Source organism: Oncorhynchus clarkii, chromosome 12 (assembly GCF_045791955.1).
Source record: "Oncorhynchus clarkii lewisi isolate Uvic-CL-2024 chromosome 12, UVic_Ocla_1.0, whole genome shotgun sequence".
NCBI lineage: Eukaryota > Metazoa > Chordata > Actinopteri > Salmoniformes > Salmonidae > Oncorhynchus > Oncorhynchus clarkii.
The window spans coordinates 19,237,723-19,258,794 of record NC_092158.1 but is presented as its reverse complement, the minus strand read 5'-3'; the positions used below and the strand labels follow the sequence as shown (position 1 = coordinate 19,258,794).

General features: G+C 47.2%; 1 protein-coding gene across 2 annotated transcripts in view; it reads right to left on the bottom strand.

The window, feature by feature from the left end:
• LOC139422845 (poly [ADP-ribose] polymerase tankyrase-1-like) overlaps window positions 1-21,072 on the bottom strand; it is a 157,138-nt gene that overhangs the window by 56,886 nt on the left and 79,180 nt on the right. For both annotated transcript variants that reach the window (XM_071174258.1, XM_071174257.1), the window contains exons 4-5: window positions 5,222-5,258; window positions 1,522-1,597 (exon numbers count right to left, since the gene is read on the bottom strand). In XM_071174258.1, coding sequence (XP_071030359.1) covers window positions 1,522-1,597; window positions 5,222-5,258 — 113 coding nt within the window. The remainder of the gene's footprint in view (window positions 1-1,521; window positions 1,598-5,221; window positions 5,259-21,072) is intronic.

Genomic DNA, 21,072 nt, shown 5'->3' with positions numbered 1-21,072 from the left:
CTCAAGTCTTCTTGTGTATGGCTCCACAAACTTGGCAAAACTGTATTTGGGGAGTTTCTCTCATACTTCTCTGCAGATGCTCTAAAGTTCTGTCAGGTTGGATGGGGAGCGTTGCTGCACAGGTATTTTCAAGTCTCTCCAGAGATGATGGCTCTGGTTGGGCCACTCAAGGACATTTAGAGACTTGTCCCAAAGCCACTCCTGCGTTGTCTTGGCTGTGTGTTTAGGGTCGTTGTCCTGTTTGAAGGTGAACCTTCGCCCCAGTCTAAGGTCCTGAGAGCTCTGGAGCAGGTTTTCATCAAGGATCTCTGCACTTTGCTCAGTTCATCTTTCCCTCGATCCTGACTAGTCTCCCAGTCCCTGCCACTGAATAACATCCCCACAACATGATGCTTCCACCACAATGCTTCCCCGTTGGTGCCAGTTTTCCTCCAGACGTGACGCTTGGCATTCAGGACAGAGTTCAATCATGGTTTCATCAGATCAGATAATCTTGTTTCTCACTGTCTGAGAGTCCTTTAGGTGGCTTTTGGCAAACTCCAAGCAGGCATGTGACTTTTACTGAGGAGTGGCTTCCATCTGGCCCCTCTACCATAAAGGCCTGATTGGTGGAGTGCTGCAGAGATGATTGTTCTTCTGGAAGGTTCTACCATCTCCACAGAGGAGCTCTGGACCTCATGGCTTGGTTTTTGCTCTGACATGCACTGTCAACTGTGGGACCTTCTATAGACAGGTGTGTGCCTTTTCAAATCATGTCCAATCAATTGAATTTACCACAGGTGGACTCTAATCAAGTTGTAGAAACATCAAGGATGACCAATAGAAACAGGATGCACCTGATCTAAATTTCAAGTCTCATAGCAAACAGTCTGAATACTTATGTAAATAAGGTATTTCTGTTTTTAATTTTAAATACATTTGCAAATATTTCTAAAACCCTGTTTTTGCTTTGTCATTGTGGGGTATTGTGTGTAGATTGATGAGAAAAAAACATTTAATGAATTATAGAATAAGGCTGTAATGTAACAAAATGTGGAAAAAGGGAAGGGGTCTGAATACTTCCTGAATGCCCTGTACATACAGTGAGCTCCAAAAGTATTGTACTACGGACAAAACACCTCTAAGCGGTTCACCTGATATGGATGAAAATACCCTCAAATTAAAGCTGACAGTCTGCACTTTTTTGTGCTGCAACCCTGTTGTCTCTTTTGTCGTGATGTACGTTTTGTTCTGCATTATATTCTTAATCCCATCCCCCGTCCCCACAGAAGGCCGTTTGACTCTTGCCAAGCCATTATTATAAATAAGAATGTGTTTTTAATTGTCTTGTCTTGTTAAATGAAGGTTAAAAATATATATCTATTTTTTTTTATTGTCAAGTATAGGTCAATGACTATTTCAAATATACTTGATTGTATTGGAGCAATGGTCCATTCCACTATACAAATTGGTTTGAATATCCCCGTTTAAGCGGAGATTGCTTGAGTAACAGTTGTGTGTGCTGACTGAGCGAACTCTTACCTTGCGGCCGTCACTTGCATGGCAGTTGACGTTTAACGGAGTGAGCAGGGCCATGAGCTTCTCTTCATTTCCACTCCTGCAGCAGAACAAAACATGGAGAGAAAAAACTAAAAGATATAGATCTATCCGAACGAGAAGGGGAAATGTAGTAGTATCTTTAGAGAACCTTTTCAGTATCTTTAACTAAAAAAGGATAACAAAAGAATAGGCAAGGAAAGTGGAAAGCTTTGGCCAAGGAAGTGTTTCAAAATGGACAGAACGGAGACCTAAAAAGCATTTTGTCTGCAGTCTAAACCAGGCCAGTAACTCTGACTACACTGGTCAAGAAAGATAGTTAGATAACAAACAACGGTGAAAAACACTGATGCTGTAACGCTCAATAAGTGAATGGGTGTGGAGTCAGGCGCAGAGAGCAAAGGATGCGGGAAAAAACACGCTTTCATGTCCAAAATCAAAGGAACAAAATAGTATTTACCCAACACAGGAGTAACTATAAAACAAGATAGTACCCTTAGGTAAAATACCAGGACAGAGAGAAAACCCAACAAACACTAACACCTCTCACAAATACAGAAGAACAAGCCCGCACAAACAGAAGTGGGCTAAACAAACTTAAATAACCCCACCCTAACAACCAAACAATGAACAGGTGAAACCAATTAGACAAAACCAAACGAACACGGAACAAAGGATCGGTGGCAACTAGTAGACCGGCGACGACGACCGCCGAACGCCACCCGAACAAGAAGGGGAGCCACCTTCGGTAATATTCGTGACAGATGCAGTGTACATTCTTTCCTTATGCCAAAAGAGATATATTCTTTGCCAAAGGCTATGCATGGCTGTAGAGATTCAGAGACGCCTCCGGATATCCGAGTCAGCATCTCCACTCTACCTGCTGCGGAGGTTCTTCCTGTGTTATTCTAGTCTGATGCAGCGTGATGGCATCTCCTGCCAGGGTCCCTGAAGCCAAGGGCTATCCCCTCCCAGGTGTCAGTGTGACTGCATGGTATTTCCATAGATCCACAGAAAGAGCCAGGGCCCGGGGTAAAAGACAGTCCTGAATATGGACGGACAACAGAACCAACTCCAGTAAGGAGTTTACTACTGCTGTGCTGTGTCCTCCTCATTCTCCTCTGTCCTCGGGTCTCTTCACCCTTTGGCTGGTACCAGTAGCCCTGCTGCCTGATCCCTGAGCATGTCAGTCATAATGTTGGCATGCTCAGGGAGTTTATTTATTAGGGATGTCTGCTAACTCCTGTAGTTGGTGACCGGTGCCGAGGCACGGTGACGGGAGGCCCAGTCATAATGTTGGCATGCTCAGGGAGTTTATTTATTAGGGATGTCTGCTAACTCTTGGAGTTGGTGACCGGTGCCGAGGCACGGTGATGGGAGGCCCAGTCAGGATGTTGGCATGCTCAGGAAGTTTATTTATTAGGGATGTCTGCTAACTCCTGTAGTTGGTGACTGGTGCCGAGGCACGGTGACAGGAGGCCCAGTCATAATGTTGGCATGCTCAGGGAGTTTATTTATTAGGGATGTCTGCTAACTCCTGTAGTTGGTGACCGGTGCCGAGGCACGGTGACGGGAGGCCCAGTCATAATGTTGGCATGCTCAGGGAGTTTATTTATTAGGGATGTCTGCTAACTCTTGGAGTTGGTGACCGGTGCCGAGGCACGGTGATGGGAGGCCCAGTCAGGATGTTGGCATGCTCAGGAAGTTTATTTATTAGGGATGTCTGCTAACTCCTGTAGTTGGTGACTGGTGCCGAGGCACGGTGACAGGAGGCCCAGTCATAATGTTGGCATGCTCAGGGAGTTTATTTATTAGGGATGTCTGCTAACTCCTGTAGTTGGTGACCGGTGCCGAGGCACGGTGACGGGAGGCCCAGTCATAATGTTGGCATGCTCAGGGAGTTTATTTATTAGGGATGTCTGCTAACTCCTGTAGTTGGTGACCGGTGCCGAGGCACGGAGACGGGAGGCCCAGTCATAATGTTGGCATGCTCAGTGAGTTTATTTATTAGGGATGTCTGCTAACTCCTGTAGTTGGTGACCGGTGCCGAGGCACGGAGACGGGAGGCCCAGTCATAATGTTGGCATGCTCAGGGAGTTTATTTATTAGGGATGTCTGCTAACTCCTGTAGTTGGTGACTGGTGCCGAGGCACGGTGACGGGAGGCCCAGTCAGGCAGGATGTGCTATCACGGCAGCGAAGCCGGCCAGTCACTGATTTACCCAGATGACGTCACTGAAGGCCATCAGAGAAAGAAAAGGTTATCCCCCCCCCCCCCCTCTTTCTCCTCTCTCATTTTCCCTGGACCAAGCTTTGCCAAAGTCCCTTCACTGAAGATGCATTCACAGCCAGTGGCTTTGCTTTCTTCTGCATGTCTCTTTCTCCACTTCTCTTCTCCTTCCGACGGTCAACTGGCCTCAAGTAAAAACAAGAGATCCTTCATTTAAATGCACAATAGCATCCCCAGGTTTAGCACAGAGTGGAGGCCACATGTTTACATCTAGCTGCTAGGGAGAGGCGCCTGTGTGAGAGAGTGTGTGTGTTTCCTTCCCTCTATGATAACTGACGTCTCAGAAGAGCCTTATTTCTTACTGTAGAATAATCAATACCAGGCCTTGTCTTCATTAGTAGCGCAGAAAGCCCAGGATGGAAGGAGATCCATACAGTACATAGGCTTGTTATGGACACAGCGCGTGGTACATTATATTCTCCTCCATGGTAACCCCTCTGATCATGGTTTCAACCAGCCAACAGCTCTCCCAGATAATGAAGTCAAGAGTCTTTATAGTTCTCATCTCTGCCTCCATTTATTCCCCCAGAGCGCATTCTGATTGAGTCATCAAACACTGATTTCATGTAGTCTAGTAGGGCCTGGTGCCGAGGGGCCAACTCCAGGCCAGAACCAACACAAAGGCAGCCACTTCAGTATAATGAGCTGAATGTGACAGACATGCCTTGCTCCACAGGAAATGCTGGGTGGCTCACAGCACTCCTCTGAACTGTAACAGCCTTTTGTTATGCTGGGGAGTCCACTCTGGGGAGGAAACTGTGTCTATGTGGGGCAACCGGAACAGCCATTGTGGGGAAGCCTATGTGTGTCCTTCATTTGTAGGAAGAAAAGACAGAGAGAGAGATCCCCTCATGCTTGTAGTCGACATGACAGCAGTTCCCAGAGGGCAGATGGAGTCAGTGTGCATGGCAGGCAGCAGAACAGGAGCATATGGAGCAGGAGACCAGAGAATATCTCAGCAGATAGATGAGGATGTCTCATCTTCCTCTCTCAGGGCATCAATCCTCCTTCCCAGGGCGAACCTCTTCGGGATGTCTGTGTAAACTAGGAACCCACTGGCACATCAGGAAAATATATCCACCACGTTATCGGCAATGTTGTTTCATCAGTCATAACAGCCATGGATATAGATGATGACCCCTCCTCTGAATCAATGCTGCCAGAGGGCCAGAGGATCTCTCCAGCCCTCTGTTATTAAACCTCTAATGATCCCGTCTGGTCATACACACATCCCTTCACCATAACAACCCGCACCGTGCACCAGCACTCCCAAACCACATGCACAGCCCTTTCACAACACCTGTCTGCTAATGACGGAGGGGGAAAGGAGAGAGAATAAAGGAGGTAGCGAGAGACTGAGGGAAGATGAGAGGGGAGATTTCAAGCTTGCACTCACCTAGCTGCCTCCAGGAGTTCGTCTTTCTTGTATTCACCTAAATGGTTGCAGAAAATCATAGTGTCAGAGACAGGCAGGGAGAGAAACGCACAGCAGCAGCACAGAGCCAGAGTCAAAGCCGAGAGAGAGGCAGCTACGGCACAGAGAAAAACACACATACACTCACTCACTCAATCTCACACACACCACAAACGGTACAGCAGAGCACCCACACACACATCAACACAGAGAGCCCCTCTCTCGCTCTCTGTCTGCCTCTATCTGTCTGTGTCTCTGTCTGCCTTTATCTGTCTGTGTCTCTCTCTCTCTCTCCGTCTGCCTCTCTCTCTCTCTTTGTCTCCGTCTGCCTCTCTCTCTCTCTTTGTCTCCCTCTCTCTCTCTCTTTGTCTCCATCTGCCTCTCTCTCTCTCTCTCTGTCTGCCTTTCTCTCTCTGTCTGCCTCTCTCTCTCTGTCTCTGTCTGCCTTTATCTGTCTGTGTCTCTCTCTCTCTCTCTCTCCGTCTGCCTCTCTCTCTCTCTTTGTCTCCGTCTGCCTCTCTCTCTCTCTTTGTCTCCCTCTCTCTCTCTCTTTGTCTCCATCTGCCTCTCTCTCTCTCTCTCTGTCTGCCTTTCTCTCTCTGTCTGCCTCTCTCTCTCTGTCTCTGTCTGCCTCTCTCTCTGTCTACCTCTCTCTCTCTCTGTGTCTCTCTCGGTGTCTCTCTCTCTCTCTCTGTCTCCGTCTGCCTCTCTCTCTCTCTCTCTCTCTCTCTGTCTGACTCTCTCTCTCTCTGTCTGTCTGCCTCTCTCTCTCTGTCTGTCTGCCTCTCTCCCTCTGTCTGCCTCTCTCTCTCTCTCTGTGTCTCTGTCTGCCTCTCTCTCTCTGTCTGCCTCTCTCTGTCTGCCTCTCTCTCTCTGTCTGCCTCTCTCTCTCTCTCTGTGTCTCTGTCTGCCTCTCTCTCTGTGTGTCTCTGTCTGCCTCTCTCTCTCTGTCTGCCTCTCTCTCTCTGTCTGCCTCTCTCTCTCTGTCTGCCTCTCTCGCTCTGTCTGCCTCTCTCGCTCTGTCTGCCTCTCTCGCTCTGTCTGCCTCTCTCGCTCTGTCTGCCTCTCTCGCTCTGTCTGCCTCTCTCTCTGTGTCTGCCTCTCTGTGTGTCTCTGTCTGCCTCTCTGTGTGCCTCTGTCTGCCTCTCTCTCTCTCTCTCTCCCTCTGTGTCTCTGCCTCTCTCTCTCTCTCTGCCTCTCTCTCTCTCTCTCCCTCTGTGTCTCTGCCTCTCTCTCTCTGTGTCTCTGCCTCTCTCTCTCTCTCTGTCTCTGCCTCTCTCTCTCTCTCTGTCTCTGCCTCGCTCTCTCTGTCTCTGCCTCGCTCTCTCTCTCTGTGTCTCTGCCTCTCTCTCGGTGTGTGTCTCTGCCTCTCTCTCTCTCTCTCTCTCTGTGTGTCTCTGCCTCTCTCTCTCTCTCTCTCTGTGTCTCTGCCTCTCTCTCTCTCTCTGTGTCTCTGCCTCTCTCTCTCTGTATCTCTGCCTCTCTCTCTCTCTGTGTGTCTCTCTCTCTCTCTGTCTCTCTCTCTCTCGCTGTGTCTTTCTCTCTCTCTGTGGCTCTGCCTCTCTCTCTCTGTGTCTCTGCCTCTCTCTCTCTCTCTGTGTCTCTGCCTCTCTCTCTCTCTCTGTCTCTCTCTCTCTCTCTCTCTGTGTCTCTCTCTCTCTCTGTGTCTCTGCCTCTCTCTGTCTCTCTCTGTGTCTCTGCCTCTCTCTCTCTCTCTGTGTCTCTGCCTCTCTCTCTCGCTGTGTCTCTGCCTCTCTCTCTCTCTCTCTCTCTGTGTCTCTGCCTCTCTCTCTCTCTCTGTGTGTCTCTGCCTCTCTCTCTCTCTCTCTCTCTGTGTGTCTCTGCCTCTCTCTCTCTGTGTCTCTGCCTCTCTCTCTCTCTCTGTGTCTCTGCCTCTCTCTCTCTCTGTATCTCTGCCTCTCTCTCTCTCTGTGTCTCTCTCTCTCTCTGTCTCTCTCTCTCTCTGTCTCTGTGTCTCTCTCTCTCTCTGTGGCTCTGCCTCTCTCTCTCTCTGTGTCTCTGCCTCTCTCTCTCTCTCTGTGTCTCTGCCTCTCTCTCTCTCTCTGTCTCTGCCTCTCTGTGTCTCTGCCTCTCTCTCTCTCTCTCTCTCTGTGTCTCTCTCTCTCTCTCTGTGTCTCTCTCTCTCTCTCTCTGTGTGTCTCTGCCTCTCTCTGTCTCTCTCTGTGTCTCTGCCTCTCTCTCTGTGTCTATGCCTCTCTCTCTCTCTGTGTCTCTGCCTCTCTCTCTCTCTGTGTCTCTGCCTCTCTCTCTCTCTCTGTGTGTGTCTCTGCCTCTCTCTCTCTCTCTCTGTGTGTCTCTGCCTCTCTCTCTCTGTGTCTCTGCCTCTCTCTCTCTCTCTCTCTCTCTCTCTGTGTCTCTGCCTCTCTCTCTCTCTGTCTCTGTCTCTGCCTCTCTCTCTCTGTGTCTCTGCCTCTCTCTCTCTCTGTGTGTCTCTGCCTCTCTCTATCTCTCTCTGTGTGTCTCTGCCTCTCTCTCTCTCTGTGTGTCTCTGCCTCTCTCTCTCTCTCTGTGTCTCTGCCTCTCTCTCTCTCTCTGTGTATCTGCCTCTCTCTCTCTCTGTGTCTCTGCCCCTCTCTCTCTGTGTCTCTGCTTCTCTCTCTCTCTCTGTGTCTCTGTCTCTCTCTCTCTCTCTGTGTCTCTGTCTCTCTCTCTCTGTGTGTCTCTGCCTCTCTCTCTCTGTGTGTCTCTGCCTCTCTCTCTCTCTCTGTGTCTCTGCCTCTCTCGCTCTGTGTCTCTTCCTCTCTCGCTCTGTGTCTCTGCCTCTCTCTCTGTGTGTCTCTGCCTCTCTCTCTCTCTGTGTCTCTGCCTCTCTCTCTCTGTGTGTCTCTGCCTCTCTCTCTCTGTGTGTCTCTGCCTCTCTCTCTCTCTCTGTGTGTCTCTGCCTCTCTCTCTCTGTGTGTCTCTGCCTCTCTCTCTCTGTGTGTCTCTGCCTCTCTCTCTCTCTGTTTTCTGTGCTCTTGCTGTCTGTGTTTTCTGTGCTCTCTCTGTCTGTGTTTTCTGTGCTCTCTCTGTCTGTGTTTTCTGTGCTCTCTCTGTCTGTGTTTTCTGTGCTCTCCCTGTCTGTGTTTTCTGTGCTCTCCCTGTCTGTGTTTTCTGTGCTCTCCATGTCTGTGTTTTCTGTGCTCGCTCTCTGTTATAAAAGGTAATGTAAAAACCCAAACCGGTCAACACATCAATACCAGTGTATAGTAAAATACGGTATACCGCCTAGCCCTAAGGGAGGAGTTTGCATCTCCATCAACAACAAATGGTTGCTCACCCATCTTGGAATACCAGATGGTCAAATGCTGACCCTTCTACCTCCGAGGCAGTTTTCAGCTGTTATCGTGACTGTTGTAAACATTCCACCTCAGGACAAGAAAAATAACAATTTGGCACTTAACCAACTATAAACAAGCGGAAAAACTTGCAACCGGAGGCTGCTTTCCTTGTTTCCGGCAATTCACTCTCGAGCATAGCTCAGTGCACACCCCTTTGGTTGATGTTGCTCTCTACTGTAGCTCAGTGCACACCCCTTTGGTTGATGTTGCTCTGTAGGGTAGCTCAGTGCACACCCCTTTGGTTGACGTTGCTCTCTACTGTAGCTCAGTGCACACCCCTTTGGTTGATGTTGCTCTGTAGGGTAGCTCAGTGCACACCCCTTTGGTTGATGTTGCTCTGTAGGGTAGCTCAGTGCACACCCCTTTGGTTGATGTTGCTCTGTAGGGTAGCTCAGTGCACACCCCTTTGGTTGATGTTGCTCTCTACTGTAGCTCAGTGCACACCCCTTTGGTTGATGTTGCTGTGTAGCCTGTGGACACAGTAGCATCACCACCATCAGACAGCTGGTAAATTGAAGCATATCCCTGTTTCAATCCTCATGTTAAAACGCCTCTCAAACACAGCCAACCACCCCGTCTCTGTCTCGGTCTCTTCCCTCTTTCTCCTGCTTTTCTGTTAGCACAGAAGGAGTGGTTGTTGCGATAACAGAAGGGAAATATATATCATAAACAGGAGTGATCCCACCCACATCATCCCTCCATCCCCGTGCTCTCACAGCCCTCACCCCTCTGCTACAGTCACAACACAGTCCATCCCCCTCTTTCCTCCATCCCCCTGCTCTCACAGCCCTCACCCCTCTGCTACAGTCACAACACAGCCCATCCCCCTCTTTCCTCCATCCCCCTGCTCTCACAGGTCTCACCCCTCTGCTACAGTCACAACACAGTCCATCCCCCTCTTTCCTCCATCCCCCTGCTCTCACAGCCCTCACCCCTCTGCTACAGTCACAACACAGTCCATCCCCCTCTTTCCTCCATCCCCCTGCTCTCACAGCCCTCACCCCTCTGCTACAGTCACAACACAGTCCACCCCCCTGCTCTCACAGCCCTAACCCCTCTGCTACAGTCACAACACAGTCCATCCCCCTGTTCTCACAGCCCTCACCCCTCTGCTACAGTCACAACACAGTCCATCCCCCTCTTTCCTCCATCCCCCTGCTCTCACAGCCCTCACCCCTCTGCTACAGTCACAACACAGTCCATCCCCCTCTTTCCTCCACCCCCCTGCTCTCACAGCCCTCACCCCTCTGCTACAGTCACAACACAGTCCATCCCCCTCTTTCCTCCATCCCCCTGCTCTCACAGCCCTCACCCCTCTGCTACAGTCACAACACAGTCCATCCCCCTCTTTCCTCCATCCCCCTGCTCTCACAGCCCTCACCCCTCTGCTACAGTCACAACACAGTCCATCCCCCTCTTTCCTCCATCCCCCTGCTCTCACAGCCCTCACCCCTCTGCTACAGTCACAACACAGTCCATCCCCCTCTTTCCTCCATCCCCCTGCTCTCACAGCCCTCACCCCTCCGCTAGTCACAACACAGTCCATCCCCCTCTTTCCTCCATCCCCCTGCTCTCACAGCCCTCACCCCTCTGCTACAGTCACAACACAGTCCATCCCCCTCTTTCCTCCATCTCCCTGCTCTCACAGCCCTCACCCCTCTGCTACAGTCACAACACAGTCCATCCTCCTCTTTCCTCCATCCCCCTGCTCTCACAGCCCTCACCCCTTTGCTACAGTCACAACACAGTCCATCCCCCTCTTTCCTCCATCCCCCTGCTCTCACAGCCCTCACCCCTCTGCTACAGTCACAACACAGTCCATCCCCCTCTTTCCTCCATCCCCCTGCTCTCACAGCCCTCACCCCTCTGCTAGTCACAACACAGTCCATCCCCCTCTTTCCTCCATCCCCCTGCTCTCACAGCCCTCACCCCTCTGCTACAGTCACAACACAGTCCATCCCCCTGCTCTCACAGCCCTCACCCCTCTGCTACAGTCACAACACAGTCCATCCCCCTGCTCTCACAGCCCTCACCCCTCTGCTACAGTCACAACACAGTCCATCCCCCTCTTTCCTCCATCCCCCTGCTCTCACAGCCCTCACCCCTCTGCTACAGTCACAACACAGTCCATCCCCCTCTTTCCTCCATCCCCCTGCTCTCACAACCCTAACCCCTCTGCTACAGTCACAACACAGTCCATCCCCCTGCTCTCACAGCCCTCACCCCTCTGCTACAGTCACAACACAGCCCACCCCCTCTTTCCTCCATCCCCCTGCTCTCACAGCCCTCACCCCTCTGCTACAGTCACAACACAGTCCATCCCCCTCTTTCCTCCATCCCCCTGCTCTCACAGCCCTCACCCCTCTGCTACAGTCACAACACAGTCCATCCCCCTGTTCTCACAGCCCTCACCCCTCTGCTACAGTCACAACACAGTCCATCCCCCTCTTTCCTCCATCCCCCTGCTCTCACAGCCCTCACCCCTCTGCTACAGTCACAACACAGTCCATCCCCCTGCTCTCACAGCCCTAACCCCTCTGCTACAGTCACAACACAGTCCATCCCCCTGCTCTCACAGCCCTCACCCCTCTGCTACAGTCACAACACAGTCCATCCCCTCTCCGACCCGTTCCTTTCATCCCCCACATTGCCAAGACCTGAGGAGACTGAGGAAGGAGTGGGGGAACTGGAAGAAAGGATAATATGGAGGGGGAAAAGAGACGATTAGGTGTTCTGAGACAACATGTATGGCTTTGATCCAACAAGACTGGGGGGAGAATAAGAAAAAGGAACAGCACGTCAGAAATCAGCTCAGTGTAATTTAAGAATCCATAGAATCTGACCACTTCTGGGAGAACTGGATCACACAACAAAGAGTTATCTATCCAAAATGGAGATAAACCATCTTTTTGGCTCTATAACGAAGAACAAACAGCAACATCATATACATGATCAATTACAAATCTTAGAATCAGCTATTAAAAGACAACAGAACCCACTGGATTCTCCAATTACATTGAATGAACTACAGAACATAATACAAAACCTCCAACCCAAAAAGGCCTGTCATGTTGATTGTATCCTAAATAAAATAATAACATATACAGACCCCAAATTCCAATGTGCTATACTTAAACTCTTTAACATCATCCTTGGCTTTGGAATCTTTGGAACCAAGGACTGATCACTCCAATATACAAAAGTGGAGACAAATTTGACCCAAATAACTACCGTGGGAAATGCATCTACAGCAAACTGTTGCCACCCGGCCAAACTGAGCAATCGGGGGAGAAGAGCCTTAGTTAGGGAGGTGAACAAGAACCCAATGACAGAGCTCCTCTGTGGAGAAGAGAGAACCTTCCAGAAGGACAATCATCTCTGCAGCACTCCACCAAGTAGGCCTTTACGGTAGAGTGGCCAGATGAAAGCCACTCCTCAGTAAAAAGCATGACAGCCCACTTGGAGTTGCCAAACATCCCTTAAAGACCCTCAGACCATGAGAGTTCTCATGGTCTGATGAAACCAAGATTGAACTCTCTCACTGTATATATCAACAAATTGGCGTGGGCACTAAAACCACCTGCAGCACCCGGCCTCACACACTAGAATCTGAAGCAAATTGTCTACTGTTTGCTGATGATCTGGTGCTTCTGTCCCCAGCCTGGGAGGGTCAACAGCCGCACCAAGATCTTCTGCACAGATTCTGTCAGTAAATCTCAAGTGGGACAAAAATAATGGTGTTCCAAAAAAGGTCCAGTTGCCAGGACCACAAACACAAATTCCATTTAGACACCGTTGCCCTAGAGCACACAAAAAACAACACATATCTCTGCCTAACCATCAGCGCCACAGGTAACTTCTACAAAGCTGTGAACGACCTGAAAGACAAGGCAAGAAGGGCCTTCAATGCCATCAAAAGGAACATAAAATTAGACATCCCAATTAGGATCTGGTAAAAAATAGTTGAATCAGTTAGAAAACCCATTGCCCTTTATGGTTGTGAGTGGGGTTGCACATTTTGGGGAATATTCATTAGAGGAAACTTTCCGTGGGAATTAACAGGAAAATATGGGAATTACCGGAAATATACGCAAATATCCATACCATTTAAATGTAGATGTTTTTTGCATTGGATATATTTACCATATCATATGGAGACAGAAACAAACATTTGACCTTATCATAAGTAGACATAATTGCAAATGACTAAATCCTTCCAATAGAAAAAAAACCCAAACAATTTAGTTACGAATGTAACTATAATTAAAAACTCTTCACATGGGATAATTTCACTAAACAACAAAAGGGCATATTGAATGATCCCCAACGATCCATCACATCTCCCAAAACATTTTCAACATACATCTGTAAAATTATAGACTACAAACTAAAGCTTGGGTTGTCTTCCTCTCAGGCTTCCATGTCTTCTCCCTGGATCAATGTCCACCTCTTGAACATCCGACTCTGAGGCCTGTCACTTTCCAACCTTGTTGAGGATGGCTCGTTGTCCGGCTCAAAAAGCCTCAAATTTGCCCAGATGGCCACCAATTTTTTAACCTGCCTGTTGTGTGCGTTGGTGTGCGTGTTCCCAAACAAGGACGAGTTGCACTCTGACACGGCTGATGTTGGTGGGATTTGGAGGATGATGGAGGCAACAGGGGAAAGAGCCTCAGATCCACAAAGTCCCTTCCACCAGGTCGCTGATGAGATATGTTGGCACGACTGCCATATTGCATCTCCATCCCAAAGCCCTTGCTTGGAAGAGTACTTCGCCAGACTGCCAAGAACCTTGCCCTCATCCAGGCCAAGGTGGCAAGACACAGTAGTGATGACACCATAGGCCTTGTTGATCTCTGCACCACATGATTGCAATACAGTCTGCTTTCTCTATGATTTGCTTGACCTTCATTTGAACTCTGCTGGGTGTATGCTGGGCGAAGAACATTCAGAAATCTCTTCCAATACACATTGCCTGTGTGAATCAGAGGTAAAGCAGTTGCATACACAGCTCGAGCAAGACATTCATCAGCATTTCTGACTACGTTCCTTCATTAAGTCAAAAAAACTTCTGATTTCAGGAGGACCATGAGCTGTTGCAATCAATTAAGTGTCTGATTAATCATTTTCACCTCGAATAGAAGTAGAGGGACTAATCAGAGGTTGCTTGTTGTGAATGCTGAAGGAACTTTATGCACTTGGCCAATAATTCTGCATCTTTGTTGCATTCTTCACATATGATTTAGCACAGGTTTTGCAAATGTACACATCTTTTTCTTCTACATTAGCTGCAGTGAATTGTCTCCACACATCAGATAGTGCCCGTGGTATTTTCCTGTAAAGATGAGAAAATAATGAGTAAAAAAACAACAAATACAATTCCATGTTCAGATAGATAGTTAAGCAGTTCGATTAAACAACTCCTTTGTAAGATACATGTTTTAAAATGAAACATTTATGGAAACAGGTGAATTAACACTACTCAGTTAACGGGCTCAAGCAAGCTAAAACCCACATGGTAGCTAAAACTAACTCGCAGAAATTGTTAACAAGTTAGAAATGATTTAAACACACTTTGTTATAGGCTACTATTTACTAGTTAACAAAAAAAACATGTATATCATATAAAATATATTCACCCCACCCATTATTGCAATCAAAACTTACTAGAAAGCATGTAGTCCTTGGCTCAGACAGTGTAGTAGTGTCGGCTCAATAGCATCTCATTAGTGCGCAAGATCTTGAGAATCAGCTGTAGATGTGATGGAAGAGTGCACTGCACATGTGATGGAAGAGTGCACTGCACATGTTATGGAAGAATGCACTGCGCATGTGATGGAAGAATGCACTGCGCATGTGATGGAAGAATGCACTGCGCATGTGATGGAAGAATGCACTGCGCATGTGATGGAAGAGTGCACTGCGCATGTGATGGAAGAGTGCACTGTGCATGTGATGGAAGAGTGCACTGTGCATGTGTTGGAAGAGTGCACTGTGCATGTGATGGAAGAGTGCACTGTGCATGTGATGGAAGAGTGCACTGTGCATGTGATGGAAGAGTGCACTGTGCATGTGATGGAAGAGTGCACTGTGCATGTGATGGAAGAGTGCACTGTGCATGTGATGGAAGAGTGCACTGTGCATGTGATGGAAGAGTGCACTGTGCATGTGATGGAAAAATGCACTGTGCATGTGATGGAAGAATGCACTGTGCATGTGATGGAAGAATGCACTGTGCATGTGATGGAAGAATGCACTGTGCATGTGATGGAAGAATGCACTGTGCATGTGATGGAAGAATGCACTGTGCATGTGATGGAAGAATGCACTGTACATGTGATGGAAGAATGTACTGTGCATGTGATGGAAGAATGCACTGTGCATGTGATGGAAGAATGCACTGTGCATGTGATGGAAGAATGCACTGTGCATGTGATGGAAGAATGCACTGTGCATGTGATGGAAGAATGCACTGTACATGTGATGGAAGAATGTACTGTGCATGTGATGGAAGAATGCACTGTACATGTGATGGAAGAATGCACTGTACATGTGATGGAAGAATGCACTGTGCATGTGATGGAAGAATGCACTGTGCATGCAGAGGGTTGCGATTCCATTGAATTGGTGAAAGTTTAACTAAAATATTAGACAAAACCTTGTGTATCCCACAAAAAAAGGTTCACTGTTATAAGCTAACTTTTTGATGAATTTAAGCAAAATTCCCTAAAATTCCAGGACTTAACTTCCCATGGAAAATCTCCCGGAAAGTTTCCGACCCCTTCCAACCCTAGTTGAGAGGTCTGGGGTCCGCTCACCAACCAAGAATTCACAAAATGGGACAAACATGACATTTAGACTCTGCATGCAGAATTCTGCAAAAAAAAATCCTCTGTGTACAACATAAAACACCAAACAATGCATGCAGAGCAGAATTAGGCTGATACCTGCTAATTATCAAATTCTAGAAGAGACGGTAAATTCTACAACCATATAACAGGAAGCGGGTCACCAAACCATCCATAACAAAGCCATCTCCTACAGAGATGAACCTGGAGAAGAGAGTCCCCTAAGCAAGCTGGTCCTGGGGCTCTGTTCACAAACACAGGCCCCACAGAGCCCCAGGACAGCAACACAATTAGACCCAACCAAATCATGACAAAACAGAAAGATAATTACTTGACACATTACAAAGAATTACACAAAAAAACAGAGGAAACTGGAATGCTATTTGGTCCTAAACAGAGTACCTGACCACTGTGACTGACCCAAACTTAAGGAAAGCTTTGCTATGTACAGACTCATAGCCTTGCTATTGAGAAAGGCCGCCGTAGGCAGACGTGGCTCTCAAGAAAAGACAGGCTATGTGCACACTACCCACAAAATGACGTGGAAACTGAGCTGCACTTCCTAACCTCCTGCCAAATGTATGACCATATGAGAGACGCATATTTCACTCACATTACACAGACCCACAAATCCAATTTTGATAAACTCCCATATCTATTGGGTCAACCAGTGAAGTCTTGGCAGCAAGATTTGTGACCTGTTACCAAAAGAAAAGGTCAACCAGTGAAGAACAAACACCATTGTAAATACAACCTGTATTAATGTTTATTTATTATCCCTTTTGTACTGTAACTATTTGCACATCGTTATAACTGTACATAGCCATAATTCCATTTTAAATGTATATTGCTTGTAAACTTTTGTGAGAGTAATGTTTACTGTTAATTTTGGATTGTTTATTATCTATTTCACTTGCTTTGGTAATGTAAACATGTTTCCCATGCCAATAAAGCCCTTTGAATTGAAAGAACAGGAGCGAGAATGTGCGAGAGCGAGCACAAAAAGGCGGTGCACAGACAGACACAGTGTCTTAATAGGAGGAGTCCTTTGTTTCCATTCCAACAGCAGGGGGTGTGGAGACAGGGAAGGAGCCTGCCTGGTGTTAAGAGCTGAACACACAGAATGCATCCATGGGGAGGGGGGGGGTCTCCTGGGGTAAAATGAGTCTATGGCTGGGATAGACTCCCATTCAGAGAGAGGGACAGGTGGAGGCAGGCTTTTAGGTCTGTGGACATAATAATGCATTAACTCAGAGACACATGGGCAGCAAGACCAAACAACTCCCCTCCTCCCCTGAGATAAAGCAAGGTGAGACACACACACACCACCCTTCTTCACCCTGTGTTGTAAGTGATGATGCCCCTACCCTCAGTAACCCTCCCTGACATTTGATTGGCAGCTGACTGGGACCGAGAGATAGACTGACTGGAATGGCCAGACCCCAGAGGGCAGTTAATGGATGCCATAAATTACATTGTGCTTCTATCTCAAAGTCCTCTGTGGGGGAGTAGTGTGTGTGTGTGTGTGTGTGTTGGTGGAACGGAAGTAAATCTCATCGGAGGCATGCGGTGCTCCCATCCATCTTTGCCAGGGCAGAGCAGTGGTTTCCTGCCTTTGCCTCTGCTGTCTGACTGCACTCAGACTCAGAGGAGATCATTCTAACAGATATTACATTATTGACAGGACAGAGAGGAAATGACCAAACACAGCAGATGGCAAGACTTCAGAGACCATTAACTACAGTCTGGCTTTAGACACTGGCTCTGGCACGCTCTGCATGATGCCATCACAATCACAATCACTACACGTAACAAAACCAGTAGGAGATGTGGGTGCGTCAAGAATTTCTGGCAAACTATCCCAACGCTGTCTAACGAATGGGATGGGAAACTTTACAACAAAAAGTGACCATAGACTATGGAGTTTGTGCAATTGACCGTGTGTGTGTGTACGTGTGTGTGTGCATATTCCCTACAATACTGCGGACTACAGGGAGACAGAGAGAAGGACAGGGTAAAAGCTCAGAACAATGCTCTCATCCACCTCTGTCGGCCTGCATGCAAATCTCCCACCACAGAGCAGGGTGGCAGTGGCTCAGTGCCATGGATGTCCCTCTGAGTGCAGCACAGCAAGGTGACTCAGTTCTTCTCTCTCCACAGCCTGGGAGGGCATGTGTCCAATGACAGCACTACATGGTAATAACTAAGTGACCTTACTGAAACAGACAGCTCCACTGATTATGCTGCTGCCACTGACAGAACCATGAGTCTGTTGTGTGTGTGTGTGTGTGTGTGTGTGTGTGTGTGTGTGTGTGTGTGTGTGTGTGCGCGTGCGTGGTATTGTGACAATGACTGGTGTGTATCAGTAGGGGCCGGTCTTTACAATATCTCAGCTTTCAGATTGACCTCTAAACACAAAAGGGGAACCGTTCCAATGTCCTTCACTAGGGGCCTCCATGTAGAAGTTGGCATTTATAAACACTGAACTTGATTTGAGAAAGTGCTTATCCTCCCTCAAACTGTAGACCATGTGTACACACAGCTTCTAGTGGTTGAAGGATTGCATTGCAGGGAGGCAAAAGTAGACTAGTAGCCTTGTGCAGATTACAAATATTTGATGACCCTCACTCATAACAAAAAAATAGATAGCTAAATATAATAAGATGCAATCATTTTCCGTTAGTGAGAAGAGCCAAAACCAATGCATTTTAAAGTCATTTGAAATATCCACCCATTTCCTATTTATTCATTTCCATGATCGTTGCAGAATCAATTCTACGCTTTTTCTGACTGTGAAGGTTTCATACTTGTGAAATAATCTATAGGCCTACAACAAGTTAGGATAGGCTACCATTCGTCCCATCTCTCATTCCATTGGATTTTGCGATCTGATCTGAAGAGCAGTTTAACGGTAGGATCAGACGGATCACCTGTTCCATTGACGTTTGTAGGCTACGTCGGAATACTGTAATGTCACATTTCTTGAGTAGGCAATATGTACATTTATAAACATAATACATATAATCACAACCATTGCAGAATAGTAGACATACAACAACCGCGCACATCTCTTCTTTAAATTGTGCATACTAGAAAGGCTATTATAATTTCTAGTTTTTGCATCTGAAAGGAACCTCGGTCTACAGTAGAATATAGCAGGTGAACATACAGTTGATATTTGCATGGAAGTGCGTAGGCCTACTGTATTCACCAAATGGCAATATCGAATAGCGATACATATTGAATGGTGAGAATCGCAATACATATTGTATTGGCACATAAGTACTGGGATAATATCGTATTGTGAGGTCCCTGGCAATTCCCAGCCCGAATGATCAGCACAGCTTTAGACGGTTTAAAAAGCATGATAGCGTGCTACATCCATAACAACATAGTAGAGCAGAGAGGGGGGGGGGGGGGGGGGGGGGGCAAAGTGGAGTAAATATTGTCATTTCTCATCTGCCTCTGACTTGGGAGAGAATCTTTAGACCACAAATAAAGGGAGTTTGAGAGGAGGGGGGGATGTCACAGTGATAATGTAGACTACACTGTTCAATCTTAGTGTAATCTGATTTATTCAAAAACTGGTTATTCATTCTGAAAGGGATAAATCACATAAAAGTAACAAGACAGAGAAATCACAAAATAGGTTACAATATGGTGTCTATAACCATTATGGATTATTTGGGCTGTCTCTCTCTCTCCAGGCAGCATTTTCAAAAGACTTAAATGGTGGGTGGAATTGAATCGTTCATTTCCCAATGAAACACGTCGTCACAAAAATAAAATCCCAAACAAAACAATTGGATAAATCCCCCTCTCCACAATTTTTCCCCAGGATCCGGAGCGGAGCAGCCTTTAAAGGGATACTTCGGGATTTTGGCAATGAGGCCCTTCATCAACTTCCCAATGCTAGTAGATACCCATAGACTTCCAGTCATTGCGCTAACGCTAATTAGCATTGGCTCGCCGAACTACCTCTCAACTTCCTTCATACTGGACACAGACATAAAAATGGTATCCAAAAGTTCATCTGACTCTGGGGAAGAAGATAAAAGAGTTCATTGCCAAAATCCCGAAGTATCCCTTTAACCCAGCTCATTAGGCCTATCCGACTCCTGCTGTTCTCCCAGTCTCCTGCTCCGTGCTGTACTCTGCCTGGCCTACTGCACCATCTTCTTCCAGACAGCAGAGCAGCCATGAGGAAAACTAGGCAATTATAGCTGGAAGATAATAGCCACTAAAGCCAACAGATATCCGGTAAGACAAATCACTCCCTGTGCCATTGCAGAGGGGAATAACAGCAGCCTCACTCTCCCCGACCGTTTTGTTTGTTTGTTTGTTTGTTTGTTTGTTTGTTTGTTTGTATTTGTGTGTGTGTGTGTGTGTGTGTGTGTGTGTGTGTGTGTGTGTGTGTTTCTCATGCGCTTGCTCGTGCTTGCATGCCTGCATAGTGCGAATATGTGCCTGTGTGTCATGGTGGACAACTCCTTATCAGTTCTGCCTGCCATCTGGCCCAAATGTTAAGAGTGGAGGACAGGAAGGAAGGAATGTTATGAGTGGAGGACAGGAAGGAAGGAATGTTATGAGTGGAGGACAGGAAGGAAGGAAAGTTATGAGTGGAGGACAGGAAGGAAGGAATGTTATGAGTAGAGGACAGGAGGGGACAAGGAAAGAAGGTTTCCCGGGAAGAATCTGCCTGTTCTCATGGCAACAGAAGAGGTATATTATGCCCTGCCAAAGAAAGACTGAAGAGTGTTGGCTGGATATCTCAGAGACAGGCTCTTTCAGCACAGGGGAACAATCAAAAGGCAGTTGCCACAGTAATCAATGAGCCTATCCCTGATAAGGAGAATGTTCATTTTACACAAGCACACCTGCACTTTGGTTTCTCCCTCTTGCACCCACTCCACTCTCCCTATCAGACTTTCCAAAAAAAGTCCAGTTGCCAGGACCACAAATTCAAATTCCACCTAGAAACGGTTGCCCTAGAGCACACAAAAAATGATACCTACCTCAACCTAATCAACAGCACCACAGCCAACTTCCACAAAGCTGTGAACGATCTGAGAGAAGGCAAGAAGGGCCTTCTTTGCCATCAAAGGAACATAACATTTGACCTCACAATTAAGATCTGGCAAAAATTGCTTGAATCAGTTATAGAACCCATTGCCCTTTATGGTTGTGAGGTCTGGGGACCACTCAATAACCAAGAACTCACAAAGTGGGACAAACACTAAATTGAGACTGCTAAAACATCCTCCATGTACAACTTAAAACAAAAAATGATGAATACAGAGCAGAATTAGTATGATTACTGTTAATTATAAAAAATCCAGAAAAGTGCTATTAAATTCCACAACCACCTAAAAGGAAGCGAATCTCAAACCTCAAACATAACAAAGCCCTCACATACAGAGAGACGAACCTGGAGAAGAGTCCCCTCAGCCAGCTGGTACTGGGACTCTGTTGACAAACACAAACAGACCCCCAGAACAACAACACAACAACAACAAAATCATTAAAAAAATATAATTACTTGACACATTGGAAAGAAATGAACAAAAAGACTCAGAGAGCATGGACTCGCTATTCAGAGGCCGTCATAGGCAGACCTGGCTCTTAAAGGAAGACAGATTATGGGCCC